Source organism: Xyrauchen texanus, chromosome 29 (genome assembly GCF_025860055.1).
Source record: "Xyrauchen texanus isolate HMW12.3.18 chromosome 29, RBS_HiC_50CHRs, whole genome shotgun sequence".
NCBI classification, from domain to species: Eukaryota; Metazoa; Chordata; class Actinopteri; order Cypriniformes; family Catostomidae; genus Xyrauchen; species Xyrauchen texanus.
Window position 1 is genome coordinate 11845643 of NC_068304.1, and position 16153 is coordinate 11861795.

At 37.4% G+C, this 16153-nt stretch overlaps 1 protein-coding gene across 3 annotated transcripts; it reads right to left on the bottom strand.

Annotated features, from left to right (window-relative positions):
* Positions 1-1143: 1143 nt before the first annotated feature.
* Positions 1144-15920, bottom strand: srpra (SRP receptor subunit alpha). 3 transcript variants are annotated; one of them, XM_052097688.1, is made up of 15 exons: positions 15869-15920; positions 15596-15745; positions 13267-13350; positions 12865-13028; positions 12480-12640; positions 12096-12255; positions 11210-11357; positions 10956-11080; positions 10694-10812; positions 8620-8706; positions 8332-8504; positions 7247-7460; positions 6288-6451; positions 2874-2972; positions 1144-2592 (listed from the first exon to the last, which is right to left on the bottom strand). In XM_052097688.1, exons 2-15 carry the CDS (start codon positions 15716-15718, stop codon positions 2464-2466), a joined length of 1950 nt encoding a protein of 649 aa, XP_051953648.1. In that variant the 5' UTR covers positions 15719-15745; positions 15869-15920; the 3' UTR covers positions 1144-2463. The 3 variants fall into 3 exon arrangements, with proteins under 3 accessions (XP_051953648.1, XP_051953650.1, XP_051953647.1); XM_052097690.1 differs by having other exon boundaries at positions 15860-15907; XM_052097687.1 differs by lacking the exon at positions 15869-15920 and having other exon boundaries at positions 15596-15853.
* Between the last annotated feature and the right edge of the window lie 233 nt (positions 15921-16153).

Sequence of the window (16153 nt, forward strand, 5' to 3'; positions counted from 1 at the left end):
GGAGGTAAGCTCACCTCTGATGATGTGTCTGGCTGTTCACACCAACCTTTGCAGGGCTTTGCAGTTGAGGGTAGTGCTGCAGCTAGTCAGGAAGCTCTCTACAGTACTAGTGTAGAACCGTGTGAGGATGTGGTGGTACATTCCAAACTTCCTCAGCCATCTCAGGAAGAAAAGGCACTGGTGAGCTTTCTTCAGAACGGCCTCAGTGTGGACGGACCATGTGAGTTCCTCAGTAATGTGGACACCGAGGAACTTGAAGCTGCTGACTCTCTCCACCGGTGCTCCATTAATGGTGATGGGGCTGTGTACTCTGTCTTTCCTCCTGAAGTCCACTACAAGCTCCTTGGTTTTACTGACGTTGAGGGAGAGGTTGTGCTCCTGACACCAGCATGTCAGAGTGTGCACCTCCTCTCTGTAGGCTCTTTCATCATTGTCAGTGATCAGACCTACCACCGTCGTATCGTCAGCAAACTTAATGATGGTATTGGAGCAATGTGTTGCCACACAGTCATGTGTGTACAGGGAATACAGGAGTGGGCTGAGAACACAGCCCTGCGGGGCTCCAGTGTTGAGGGTCAGTGATGAGGAGATGTTGCTGCCCATTTTAACCACCTGACCTCTGCCTGACAGGTAGTCCAGGAAACAGCGAGCTGTTTAAGCCCAGAGCCCGGAGTTTCTCATCAAGCTTGGAGGGCACTATGGTGTTGAATGCTGAGCTGTAGTCTACAAACAGCATTCTCACATATGTGTTCCTTTTTCCAGGTGGAAGAGAGCAGTGTGTATTGCAGATGCAATGGCATCATCAGTGGAGCGGTTGTTGCGGTAAACAAACTGTAGTGAGTCCAGTGAGGCATGCAGCACAGAGCAGATGTGATCACAGATTAGCCTCTCAAAGCATTTGCTGATGATGGGGGTCAGAGCAACAGGATGCCAGTCATTTAAACAAGTGATTTTGAGTTACTTTGGTACAGGCACAATGGTGGATGTTTTAAAGCATGTGTTGTTTTTTGCCTCTGTTTTTAATGCCCTGTATGGTTAAGTTAGGTGTCTTTTTTTTTCCAATTCGGTACAAGAACTGGCTCATAAGAGTCATAGGAAATGCTGTTATATACTATTAATATTAAACATGACAAGGCATTACAGGATTAAATAGCAGCTTTATTTAAGAAATGGTACACATTCTCAAAGTTACAACAAATCTTCTTGATGCAGCTCTCCAGTTTTGCCATTGTGCTAGCACAAATAATATAAGGTAAAATAAGACCTGTTTTTGTTCTAAAATAATTGGAAGGTTGAAAAAACAAAAACAACAAATGTACAGCCACTAATGGATAAAAATGCATAACTTGCAGGGCTTCAGAAAGTTTAGTATACAGTAATGTTTGGCCTTTTAAAAAAATCAAGACTGCCATACACGTGATGAGCTGAGAGGGGAGGTGGAGTATTATGTCATAAAGGGGGAGGAACAAAGCGACCTGTCTGTTTGCCAAGGTGCCAACTATTACACTCTGGGTAAGCGCTTTCAACAACAGTCTGATATCTAGGCAAGCAGACCTCGCCCTTCACACTTCATGCGGCAAATCTTTTAATACCCTTCATATCCACTGACATGTAAAGCCAGTCAAAAAAGAAAAGACATTGTGAATTAGGAATGAGGAAAAGGCAGTGTTTATAGAGTATTGTTTTGGGAATTAAGTCTAAAGAGAAACGAAACTACAAGATTTCAAAATATAACTGACGTTCATTGTGGAATATTACAGAGCCCAAGTTATGGGAGCAATGGATTATGGGACTGAGCTGAGGCACTATGGTAGTGAATTCAGGAAAACAAGAGTGTGGGTTGTAGGCCGTTCTCTGAAACCTTTGACCACCATTTATCAAATTAAAAGTACACAAAATGCATTTACAATATATTATCTCTCGTATACTGTTTGAATCTCTCCTCTACCCTCGTTTGTCTTGGACAGGGAGTAAGAGAACACTTAAAAGGGATAGTTCACCCAAAAAAATCTAAAATTGTGTCATTTCCTCACCTTCATGCCATTCTAAATGGATGACTTTCTTCTGTGGAACACAAAATGTAATGTTAAGTAGAGCGTTGGCCTCAGTCACCATTCACTTTTATTGTAAGGGGGAAAAATGCAATGAAAGTGAATGGTGAAAGAGACTAACATTGTGCCAACTTATGTGGTCTATGGAAGAAGAGGGTGATATGGGTTTGATCAACACGTGGGTGAATAAATGATCACAGAATTTTCATTTTTAGATGAGCTATCCCTTTAATATGAGAATTCATGAACTGAATTTCAGTTAAACCTGTAAAAAAAAATGCCAAACATTGACACATAGGCATGTCTGCATTCAAGTTAAGCACAGTGGGTCACAAGGTCTGATGTCTAGTTTGCAGCAATGCCCCAGAAGCAGGTCTTTAGAAGCTCTGTTGTGTACATCAGCGTGTATTGCTCAGGCCTTCATGAGCGCGCTGACCACAGCCCTGGCGTTGAGGCTGCGCAGATCGCTGTAAGTCTGCCCTGTGCCAACAAACACGATGGGCTGACCTGTGATGTAGGTCATGGAGACGGCAGCACCAACCTAATGGGAACATAATGAAACATTTCAATTACCAGTTTTTCTTAGCAAGCCCTAAACCAGACGAGGTGACCTTTGATTTGACCCATTATAGTACTTCACTAAATCTCTATAAACATTCACTCCATCGCTGTGATCCAGTACAACTTCACAGAACATTTGAAATAATCTGTAAATGGATGAGGTTGAAATACTTGAGCCTACAAATATATAGTTTAAATGCATATTGGTTGTTAATGCAAGTCATTTTTAAAAAAGGTGTAAATTGTTTTCAGGAGTCATACCTTGTCATCAATAGTGTCAAACTTGGTAAGAACGATGCCATCAATGAGTCTGGGCTTGTCAGTCTTGGAATGGTCAGCCAGTGCTTGATTAAATTTTACCTACAACATTGCAGAAAACATAATAAAAAAGAAATAAACTAATATTATTAGAATATAATTATTCATATTAATTTGATAGTAATACTACTATTGTGTTTATCATATTTGTTGTTATAATATGCACAATGCAGAAAAAGGCAATTAGAATAGTCTGCAATGTTGGTTATTATGTACATACAAATGATTTATTTTTAACATTGCAAACATTAAAATTTAAAGACATATTGGATTTTAAGACCACACAAATTATGTACAAAGCTAAAAACAAAGTACTTCCTAGTAATATTCAAAGATGGTTTAAGGAAAGAGATAGCAGACACAATTTAAGAAGGAGAGGAAATCTCTCTCAAGCAATGGCACGCACCACACTCAAAAGCATGTGCATATCCGTCAATGGGGTGAGGTTGTGGAATAATTTACCTGTAATAATTAAGGAAAGCAATCATATTGTGCAATTTAAAAGAAGGTTTAAAATGTCTATATTAGAAAAGTATATGAATTAAGGTGGACTTGGGACAAATGTCTCATTTCCTCTTCAAGAGGTTGATTTGAATTACCATACAGTCTGTTTTTTGCCATTTCATTAATATTTATATTATTGTTAGTATTACATTTAGGGTTTTTCCTTTTTTCTTTCTTTCTCATTTTATAATTGTATTGTGTGATGTTGTGTTTTTTTTTTTCTCTCTCAATAAGGATAAATTATGATATTTTTTACTAATGATCATGTTCTGAAGAGGAAAGGGAAAAGAAAGGAAATGAGAAAGAAGACAAAAAAAAAGAGAAAAAGAAAAGGAGAAAGACAAAAAAAAAAAGAATAAATAAATAAATTGTAAATAATATATTAAGATAGGATTAAGATGATATAATTATGAAGCCAATTTAATGATTATTAACTAGAGGTGGAGAAGGGGTAGGATTAAATAAGCTTATGCTTCTTCCTACTCCTTTTCGGACATGTATATGTTAATATTGTTTTGTTTCTTGTTTATTGTATTATTATAATTTTTGTATTATTATTTGTATTATTGAATTATTTTTACATGTTCGAAGTTTTTCATTCATTCATTCATTCAATATGAAATACTAATAATAATTTCAATAATATATATATAATACAAATTTACATTAGTAATATTTTACCATTCTAATGTATACTGGTGGCCAAAAGTTTGGAATAATGTACAGATTTTGCTGTTTCGGAAGGAAATTAGTACTTTTATTCACTAAAGTGGCATTCAACTGATCATAATGTATAGCCAGGACAGTAATAATGTGAAAAATTACTATTACAATTTAAAAAGAATTACTTCAAAGAGTTCTCATCAAAAAATCCTGCACATGCAGCAATGACAGCTTTGCAGATCCTTGTTATTCTAGCTGTCAGTTTGTCCAGATACTCAGGTGATATTTCACCCCACACTTCCTGTAGCACTTGCCATAGATGTGACTATCTTGTCGGGCACTTTTACAGTCTAGCTGATCCCACAAAAGCTCAATGGGGTTAAGATCCATAACACTCTTTTCCAATGTTTGTTTCTCTTTGCCCACTCTAACATTTTCCTTTGTTTTTCTGTTTCTTTTTCTTTGCAATTCTTCCCATAATGCCTGCTCCCCTGAGTCTTCTCTTTACTGTTGTACATGAAACTGGTGTTGAGCGGGTAGAATTCAATGAAGCTGTCAGCGGAGGACATGTGAGGTGTCTATTTCTCAAACTAGAGACTCTGATGTACTTATTCTCTTGTTTAGTTGTACATCTGGTCTTTCACATCTCTTTCTGTTCTTGTTAGAACCAGTTGTCCTTTGTCTTTGAAGACTGTAGTGAACACCTTTGTATGAAATCTTTTTTGGCAGTTTCAAGCATTGTATAGCCTTCATTCCTCAACACAATCATTGACTGATGAGTTTCAAGAGAAAGCGTTTCTTTTTTGACCTAATATTGACCTTATGACATGGCAGTCTATTGCATACTATGGCAACTCAAAAACAAACACGAAGACAATGGGAAGCTTCATTTAATGAACCAAACAGCTTTCAGCTGTGTTTGATATAATGGCAAGAGATTTTATAGTACCATATTCGCAATTTAACATGATTACTCAAGGATAAGGTGTTGGAGTGATGACTGCTGGAAATAGGACCTATCTAGATTTGATAAAAAATGACTTTTTTCAAATAGTATTTTTTACATCAGTAATGTCCTGCCTATACTTTATGATCAGTCGAATGCCCCTTTGGTGAATTAAAGTACCAATTTCCTGCCGAAACAGCAAAATCTGTACATTATTCCAAACTTTTGGCTGCCAGTGAACAGTATATATGACAAAGCCAACATTAAAAAAAAAACTCTAAAATTGGTATGGTTTTCCCAGAATCCCTCAAAAGAGATGCTTCCAGAGTAGAGAGCATCATTGATTATAATGGGTTCCATTGCTTTTGACATGACGCAATGCTCTCACATCCGGTGTTGACAGGGTGTCACTGTAATGTCTTTATATTCATCAAACTTAAAACTGTTCAAACCTGGTTAAACTTTCAAACAAAACATTTTTTTTTCTTTTTTTCCAAGCCAACAACAACGTTTACCAATCTAGTTATTCAAATGTGAGTTCAGGTCCAGACCACTGTTGAAACACTATTTAGAGGGCATTGTCAGGATGGACCATTAACAATTGTTTGAGCTTACAGGAAAAGTCATTTTTAGTCATTTGATAGTGATTGCTGAAATGGACTTCCGTTTGTACAGTATATCAGCAAACAATCAATGGAATTAATAAACAGCTGTAATTTGTAGAGTACCAATATCGCCAATAAGACACAAAAAAAGGCTTGAGATTTCAATGCAGCCCAATGGAGGATTCGGCTTCTAGGCAGAAGAAACCATTCACTTTCATTGCATCTTTTTGTATTGTTTTCCTGTAAAAATATCTAAAAATCCTTAAAACAAAATCAATTTGATTGATCTTGTTTTAGAAGCAACACTGCATAAGATATTTAGGTTTTTCAGAGAACGTATTTTTTATATGTGTATTTTGTCTTACTGTACTGGCAGAGTTTTTATAGTCAAAACAAGTGAATAAATCTACCAGTGCTGAAGAAGTAATCCAAAGTATTTAGAATACATTACTGACCTTGAGTAATCTAACAGAATATGTTACAAATTACATTTTACAGCAAGTATTCTGTAACTGTAGTGGAATTCATTTCAAATGTAATCCTCCCAAACCTGCATACAACTGCAGTCCACACAGTGATGCAGTGTCATCTATTGGCCACATCTGGTATAACATTTGCGCTGTGTCTTGCAAAACCTACCAGCTGATCCACAGCTTCATTGCCCACAAGTGCTTCTCCCACAAACAGAACAAGATCCGGGGTATTGACTGCGATCAGCTTAGCCAGTGCAGTCATCAGAGGAGCGTTATCCTGCATACGACCAGCCGTATCTATCAACACCACGTCAAAGCCCTGGTTACGGGCTGCAGAAGTGAAGGAAGAGAGATAGAGAAAGACATTTTAAAGTTGAATCCACTCAATTTTGTTAAACTCTTATGGAAACCAGGGATGGGTCATGATCGTCGACTAGATGACCAACAAAACTACATTTTATATAAAATATACATGGGTGTGTATATATGTACAGTATATGTGTAGTGGCTGTGTTGTGGTTGTGTTGTGGCTATTTCGTTGTGTTGTGGCTATTCCGTTGTGTTGCGGCTTTTTTGAGTTGTGTTGTGGCTTGTTTCCGTTGTGTTGTGAACTTATGTTTGCTTTTTGAATTTCGTTGTGTTGTGCACTACTGGGCCACCGTAATTACCAGCCTTAATTTTTTGCTTTAATTAGTGTGCTGTGCTTTAGCAGTTAGACAGTTTGCACAGCAAAACCCTACTGGAGAAGTTGCATCTTTAAAGCACTACCGTTAAAGCCATACACATGCAGATGGATGTTCCTGGCTGTTGCGTCATGACTCACGCTGTTTTTTTTTAGCTGTCCGCCATAAGCACTGCATTTTAATACATCATGACAGGTTCAATATAGTTTAACTTTTAAGATTAAAAAGCAAGAATGCAACTTATGTTAACTCCCTAAGAAAGGTGTTTTGATTGGGGTCAGGTGTACCTGAAACCAGCCTAATTTCATTCTTTAAGACAGATTAGTGGACTAATCATTAAGACAATTTACAGTATATATATGTAGTTGTCACTGTATTATTTAGTTTTGCACATCCCTTGTGGAAACCAAGTGCTTCTTAAGAATGTGATGCTTGTGGTTACCAAAAGCGACAGCTTCCATGGCGATCCCAGCAGCATCTTTGCCATAGCCCTTCTCAAAGAGCTGTACAGCAGGGCATCCTCCGTGCTTCTCAGGGGGGTGCAAAGAGTTCAGACGACGCTGATGAGTCCTCAGCTGCTCCACGGCACCTGCTCTGAACGTGTCACAGGCGGCAATCAGCACAGTGAAGCCATTCTCAATCAGCCAATAAGAGATCTGTACAAAAAAAGTCACAAGTGACATTAACGCTCTGATCACTACAATAAAATTCACCACTTTTCCACAGACAGCACCAAATGTTCCAAGTTGAAGTAAAAGTTCAATAAAAATGGAAAACAGGATGTGCCTTATCTTCTGTGCGCATTGTGTGATTTTGAGGAAGTATGGCACTTTTAACAGACTTTGAAATAGCCCTCTTGTGTTTACATGAATTGTTTCAAAATTCTATAGAATGTCAAGACACTGCTGATGTAAAATTGTAAAGAAATATTTTATATCTTAAATACTGTTGTATTAATAACCCACTGTTATTATTCCTTCCTATATTTGGGAGTTTTTGAGGCACTTGTCATGCTTAAAATGTAATATACACACACACGGGGGGCAGGTTTTTGATGAACAGGTTTTTGATGTATCGAACGATGTTGCCATGGCGAGGCATTAATGACGAAAAATGGGAAACAGGAAGTGTCCATATCTTCTGTGTGCAATGTGTGATTTAGATCAAAATTGAGATGCATGTATAGTCTTGGGGCAAATCAAATGAATGTGACTATTTTAGGTCTCGGACATAGAATCACCACCTGGCAGCAGGAAGTGTGGCTCTTACAACAGACTTTAAAATAGTCCTCTTATATTTAGCCAAATTGCTTCAAATGTTTTTGAAGAACGTCAAATGCCAAATGCATGTACCCACATTGTATAGTTTTCTGAAAGCCACCAGGTGGAAATGGACCAATGGTGCTTGGGTCCGTTATTGCTGCTTGCAGCTATATTTTAACTTCTATTTTTACATTTGATCCACTCAATATACTCAAAGAAATACTGGGCCAAAAGCGTTTAGCAGTTGGTTTGGCAAAGTCTTCACCTTGGCGAGATTCGTGGACTTCCCGACACCGTTGACACCACAGAAGGTGATGACGAAAGGTTTGTGCTGAGAACGAGCCTCCAAAACGTCCCTCAAGATGTCCACACGGCGCTTGGGCTGCAGAATCTGCACCAGAGATTCCTGTAGAGCTTGCTTCACTGTAGAGGCCACAGCTGGAGAGGACAACACAGAAAGATTTAAGAGAAAGAAAGGGCACAAGACAAACATGCACGTTTGTGGGAGGCTCTTATTTGGACTGGCTGTTCAGCAGGTGCGTGCTGTACTCACTGGTGAAAGTGCCCATGACTTTGCCTTCCAGTTTCTTAGCCACAGAGTCACAGAGCTGGGAGGCTATTTCAGCTGCTACATTCTTGGCTGAAAAACAGTATTACACCTTAAGATGTTCCCAGAGCTTTCGGTTCAAAATTTCATTTGCATCCAGTTATAAGTTAGGCTGTCACACACAGTATACTGACTAGTAAATACTAGGGCTTTCAATTTAACACATTAATGTAGTGTGATTAATAAATTATATAAAAAAAATTACGTGTTAAAATTTGTTATGTAATTAAGCATGCCCATGATCCTGATGTAAATTCTGTAATAACGAACGTTCCTACTATATTGTATATGCACAGCCCAATTCAAGTTTGGACAGCATGGAAAATGCTAACAAAAATAAAAATAAGTGATACGTAAATTCTATTGACCCATTGCTATATTGAAAGCACAAAAACAAAACATTATTTGATGTTGTACCTTGAGTCTAATTGTTTTTTGGGAGGGAAAATTGCTTGCTAAACTTCAACTTGTGTCTTCAGTGCCCAAATGCTTAAGTGTTATTAGAAGAAATTGTGATGTTTCACAGCGGTAAACACTTTTTGGAGAGTGTTGCAATTATCTGATTTAAAATGAGTGCATATTTTAAAAAACATTTAAATTCACAAGGTAAAACATCAAATAATGTGTTATTGTTGTGTTATCAATATAGCACAGGGTGAATGTAATTTACCTTTTTGTTTTTATTAGCATTTTCCAGAATTGGAGTTGTATATAAAGGTGTACGAAATTATCTTTATTTGTGGGCCTCTCAGTAAATATTGATATGCGATTTATTTGATGAATTAATCGGCACATCGTGTTAGATCTGAACGATTCATCAAAATAAAACAGAAATAGTGGTATGACCCGGTGCAATTATCAAACCGCGAGGGCTGCGATTTAATTAATTAAATAAACAAATAGTACACCAATTAATGGTGTAATGTGCAGATACAATTTTATTGTGATGTTTTTTTTCTCTGTTTCATTGTTTTAGTCATTTATTTATTTAGTTTGGCTCTTTTAAAGAGGATTCAAGTATCCTTTTAGAACAGTATTTCTGGTCAGCAAGAGAGCATGGTCAAAACATGGCTTAATTTTTTATAAAAGCAATCACAATTTTTTTTTATGTTTATTAAATCACAATATTTTTCTAAATGATAACAAATAGATTTTTTGTTTAAACCATTCAGTTCTACATCATGTAATTAATTAGGTTAAACATTTTAATCAACTGGCAGCCCTTGTAAATACATTTTAAAAAACAAAGAAAATATGAAGTTCAATTCAAGTTTATTATTGTTAATGAACACAAACTAGCAGTACATACATTTTTTTAATTATTTAAAGCTGAAGTATGTAATTCCTGCGACACTATAACAAGAATAAACTGTTTTCGAAACAGCTTTCTGAATACACCCGTTTGCCGTTGGGCAAACAAAGAGATAGTCCCGCACCCAACACATGCCATTGGTTGAGTAAAGTTGTTGGGGTGGGTTTAAGGGGGTCGCTCAAAACGGAGTTGTTTTCAAAGCGCCACAGAATTACAATGTTTACAGTTTTTGAGAAAATGTAATTATTAATGGCTTATTAATAGTTGTCTCTGCATATTAAGCTCGGATAGAAGGAAGTATTTTAACACAGAAAAAGTTACATACATCAGATTTAATAGATTACATTTACTTCTAAATGTAGTGGCAATGGCATTTTTAGCACATTTCACTTCCAACAACTACTGCAGTCTGCTGTTGTTGCGATTTTGACAAATACAACTTCATTTTATGGCAATATTTTGAGCATGGGTAGTTTTTGATAATGCGTCATCACAAGCACATAATATTTTGTTAATTTCATGACTTTATTGAAACTTAAATAAATAAATAAATAAAAATAGCCATTTTCAAATAATACAAACAAATTAAAAACTATTTATCCACCACTAAATCTAATCAGAAACTGAAAACAAAAGTGTAAATATAAAAACTCTGAATATAACCCTGGTTAAAATAAGGTGTCATGGTGCAAAAAAAAAGTGACATACCGATGAGATGGTCCCTCATCTTGTCTAAAACTGGCTCCATGTCCTCCTGAGTAAGATTCTTAGAACCCACCAGGCCTTTCAGCATGCCAAACATTCCCCCAAACCCACCTTTTTTAGCTCTAAAGAAAACACACAATGAAAACCCAAAATGTAGCATCTCCATAATTACTAGCAAACACATGTAGCAACAGCATGTTCAGCTGATAACATTTAGTTATTGGAGGCAATATTGGAGGATACAATTACACAGTTAAACTGTTACCCTTTCTTGTCAGTGTTTTCCACCACAACTCTCTCCTCCTGCTCCTCCACCTCCTCCTCCTCTTCATCCGAGGACTCATAATCAACACCTCGCAGGTCACCTTTCATTGAATCCACCTGGATCAGCTGAAGGAAAATACAAGAGGATTTGTTACTTTATGACAACATGACCTGATAGGACCATCAGGTTATCCTCAATGTCAACTATGAAGAATATGAAGAACTTGCACAAGCTGGAAACTTTCTGTTGCTTACTGGTTCAGGAAAATCCTTATCTTGGGTTTGTCCATCACTGGAGTTGTTGCCATTGGTTCCACTGTAATCCAGAGGTCCAGTGCTCTTTCCACCCATATCCCACACACGCTTCACCTTCTCCTTTGTCTTCTGGGGTTTAGGGGACTTACTGTGAACATCAGCAATAAACATGCCAATTAAAGGGAGTGTTCACCCAAAAATGAAAATTCACTTATCATTTATTCACCTTCATGCCATCCCAGAGATGTGTATGACTTTCTTTCATCTGCAGAACACAAATGATAATTTTTAGAAGAATATCTCAGCTTTGTATGTCCATACAATGCAAGTGAATGGGTACCAAAACTTTGAAGCTCCAAAAAGCACATAAAGGCATCATAAAAGTAATCCATATGATTGCATTGTTTTAACCCATGTCTTGTGAAGTGATATGATGGGTGTGGGTGAGAAACAGATCAATATTTAAGTCCTTTTTGCATGAAATTCTTCTGCCTGCCCAGTATGCATGAAGAATGTGAATCATCAAAAACACAAGAAGAATGCAAAAGTGATCTGATTCTCATCCACACCTATCATATCGCTTCTGACAGTGTAGATTTAACCACTGGAGTCATATGGATTACTGTAATGCTGAATTATGTGATTTTTGGAGCTTCAAAATTCTGGCACCCATTCACTTGCATTGTAAGGTCCAAAATAGCAGAGAAATTCTCCTAAATATCTTAATTTGAGTTCAACAGATGAAAGAAAGTCATACACATATCTGGGATGGCGTGAGGGTGAGTAAATGATGAGAATTTTTATTTTTGTGTGAACTATTCCTTTAACACTGTGGCTTCATCTGCAATGAAAGTTGTGTTTTGAGACTATTACAAATGCCTCATACCTGGTCTTTTCCACTTTTCCTCCACCAAGCTGCTTGCTGATGAACTTGGCACGCTTCCTCTCAATAATCTCCTCTGGGGTCAGGCCCTCATTTCCATTCTCCACTGCCTTTTTTGAGGCAACCTGTGAGGGCACTTTAGCCTGTTCCCCTTTTGATTCAGCTGCCACAGTGGTGAGAAAAAAAGAAATAATAAAAATTGATCAATAAATAAAGTGAATAATGACGGAGTCTATCATTCCGCCTAAAATCTACTTTTGAGTTCCACGTAGGAAAGAAAGTCATACAGGTTTGCATGGAACAACAAGACGGTGAGTAATCTATTCTTCGAACTATCCCTTTTATCAAATCTCTGAAAGCACCAGGAATTCTCCTTTTCTTTCTCACCTTCCTTTTTGGCATTTTTACTTTTCTTGCCTCCTTGCACCTTGCTTTTATCTCCCTCCTTTGTTTCAATCATGGACTTCACAGTTTTCTGGGACTTCTGGGACTCATTGAAAGTCCTCATAGAGACAGGGGCCTTTGCTTTGCAGCTCTCCTCCGCCTCTCTACAAAAGACACACATACACTTTTTACCTAAAATATGGTGCATATAGGCCTATTTATATATTTAAAAGTAAAGTGTGTCATTTCTGTGCTACAAGTAAGTTTTCCAACATGTTTCATGAAAACTCCCCCATCTTCCACTGATCAGGATGCTCAAACAAACATGTGCTTTTATATTTTGGGGAAATCAACCTTAAAATGGCTCACAACTTATGAGTAGGCTTACCGCAGAAGTCTGTGGAAGTCATCTCCAAACTCATAATTATGGAGGAGAAACTTCAGGGCTCCTCGCTGCTCCAGTTCATTCTTGTAACGATCTCTGAAGTAAAGCTGCACATCATCTATGAACTTGTCCACGTACGTCAGTGTCAGGATCTTTTGAAAACCCACCTAAAGCATCAGAACCACGCGATCAGGCATAAGGGCAGGGGTGGTACTAGGATGTGATCTCTGGGAGGGAGGGGCATTTTGATCTTTAGAGTGGGCAACTGGTTGTATCTACTGCCTTGTTTGTGTTTTATTGTTGGTCTGGGGTTGGGGGGAGTCAGATGATATGGGGTCTGCTTGAAATGGATACAGCTGGTTTGTGGTTCAATTACTAAAAAAAAAAAAATCAGAAAACACTCACCACAAACACAAGCTCAAACTCATTATCCAGCTTGTATTTAAGACTGAGGGCATTGTGGGTAAAAGAGGTATTCCCACTCCTCTCCTGCAAGTATGAAAGCAAAGAATGATTGGAAAATCTTAAATAGGTAATTACACACAAACACAGAAAAAAACACATCTGAATTTGAAGGAAAGTTTAATTAAGGTTGTTGTCAAATAAAATAAAATCATCTGGACAAACTGCTCATTCAATCATTTATCTTACAGTTCATACACAATCCTTTAGTTTTAAACATTGCCTACCAACATCTAGTCAGTTTATTAATTTAAACCATTACTTGTATTACACACTGATAACTAATATTGGCATTATATTACTGCCATAGTGCCAGGGGTGCACTGGCTCCCCTGTGAGCCTGGTTTCCCCCAGAGGTTATTTTTCTCCATAAACTAACATGTGGAGTTTTGTGTTCCTTGCCACAGTCGCCATTGGATTGCTCACTGGGGCCTAAAGACAAATATTTTTAAGGCATGACTTTCAATCGTGTTTTTCATTTAAACTGCACAATGAGGATTTTAAGACATTGTGGTTTCATTTTCAGTTACAGAATAATCTTCAGTAAAACTGCTTTTGAAACGACGCATGTTGTGCGATAAAAATAAAATGTAATTGACTGCTCCCATCAACATTTTCATCTTTTACACTGACACACAGCATATATAAATTCACATTCATAAATCTTTTTACATGGTAACTGCACCTTCTCTGAAACTTTTCATTGACATTTTATGACTTTCTTTCAGCTGGAAGAAATAATATTTTGTGTCAGTAATAAACCTGAATGAATTATCTTTTAATAAAATGATGTGATCGTTATTATTATATAATGCATATTTATTAAATGTAATATTATTTTAATATTTATTTATTATAAATGTCTCTGCAAAGGCTGGTGCATGCACTATTTCACAATATACTTGACTGTAACATGGACAATCTGATATTCAACCTCAAATGACATCTAATGCATGTCTCTGCCAGTATTCATGCTATTATACTCGGAATGAGCTTTATTGCAAAGTATGCTTACACACAGGAATTTGTCTTGGTGACAGAAACTTCTAGTAAACAAACAATACAAGACAGAGATAATAATAATAATACAAAAATAAAACGTGAATAGAAAATAAAGTATATTGAAATACATACATATATATATATATATATATATATATATTAGTGTTGTCAAAAATATCGATATTTCGATAAATATCGATACTGAAATATCTGAACGGTACCAATACTAATTTCCCTAAGTATCGATACTAGCCGAGCTGTCACTTTCACTTCTCTCCAAAGGCGCGTTGACAAACACCACACACACTCGCACTCCTCTCATTCAGCTCTGGTTAAATAGCAAAAGTGAAGTGAATGTAAAGATGGCGAGTGCATGCGGCGCCCCGCGACCAGTTTTGTTTGATAAAGAACACAGCAGGAGTGCTATCTGGAAATATTTTTGATATGAAGCCAGACATCCCAAGTCTCCCGGAAGTTCCGGAAGTCTCCCGCATATTGATAGCTTCTCCCTGATTCCCGCAATTTAGTTCAAATCTCCCGGAATCTATAGCGCACATGCGAGACAGAACATACTGCACGCATAACATAGATAGCGCGCACACAACATACATAGCGCGTGCACGGCAGAGAGGGAGAGAGCGAGAGACCTTATTAAAGCTAGTCAACCCCAACCCCCCCTTGACGTTTAAGTATCTTTTGTTGACATTGAGATTGGATTTGATTTGACTTGGAAATACAAAAGATTGCACTTTTTATTTACTTGCACTTTATTGGTTTTTGAATGTATGGCAATCTGAGAGGCTTTTGAACAAGTGCAATACCTCAGGACATTTTGTTCATGTAAAATATACCTCATTGTCATGTTCTAGACAGTTCTACCCTCTTAATATTGTGGCAGTTTTTTTCTCTGTGGTATCGAAAATGGTATCGAATATCGATATTTTTCAAGGTATCGTATCGAAGTTAGAAATTCTAGTATCGTGACAACACTAATATATATATATATATATACACATATATACACATATATATACATATATATGTTCTGGTGCTCTGTAGCACCGGCCAGAAGGCAACAGTTCATAAAGGTAGTGGGCTGGGTGGGGTATTATAATCGATACCAAAAACATAGTTACTAAAGTATCATAAACTAAAGCCATATGTCTGCTGGCACACATGACAGGCGTTTATGCCCTAGTACTGCTGATTTAACGGGAATAACTGTAATCCCGTGCTGTAAATCCCCAGAAGGCTGTCCACGGCCTCTTACCTGGAGGATGACTGAGCGGATGAGAGCGTTGACAGGCCCGGTAAAGGATTCAGTGACCGCGGCCCCCTGAAAACACCACAACACGATCCCCCCCTTGCTGAAAATGGCGAAGAAGTCCAGCATCTTTGCCAAACACGATTGAACCCAATACTACGAGGAACAGAACAAACATAGACACAAATGGTTATGAAAAACTGAGATTAAAATGAATAAGTGCTCTAAAGTTCCCACATGCTTGAGGAGAGATAATATGGAAACCGCTACCGTCTGTACCTGCCGTCAGAATCAACTCTCGATCAGACACGTCAGTGTCACAATGAGGAAGTGACGCAATGTCCTGTTACGTCCTCGCTGTGTCATGTGATCAGGAGTTGCGGGCTGCGGGAGAAATGTGGATTAAAATAGAGGACAACACTAGGATAATAGCTAATACTTTTATAATAAATAATGTATTTATTTTAAACAATATTGTATTAATTAATTCAGGTTCTCAAAAAGGTATATGCACACAGTATTTTTGTTTGTTTATTTTTTCTAGGACTTGACACCTAGAGGAAT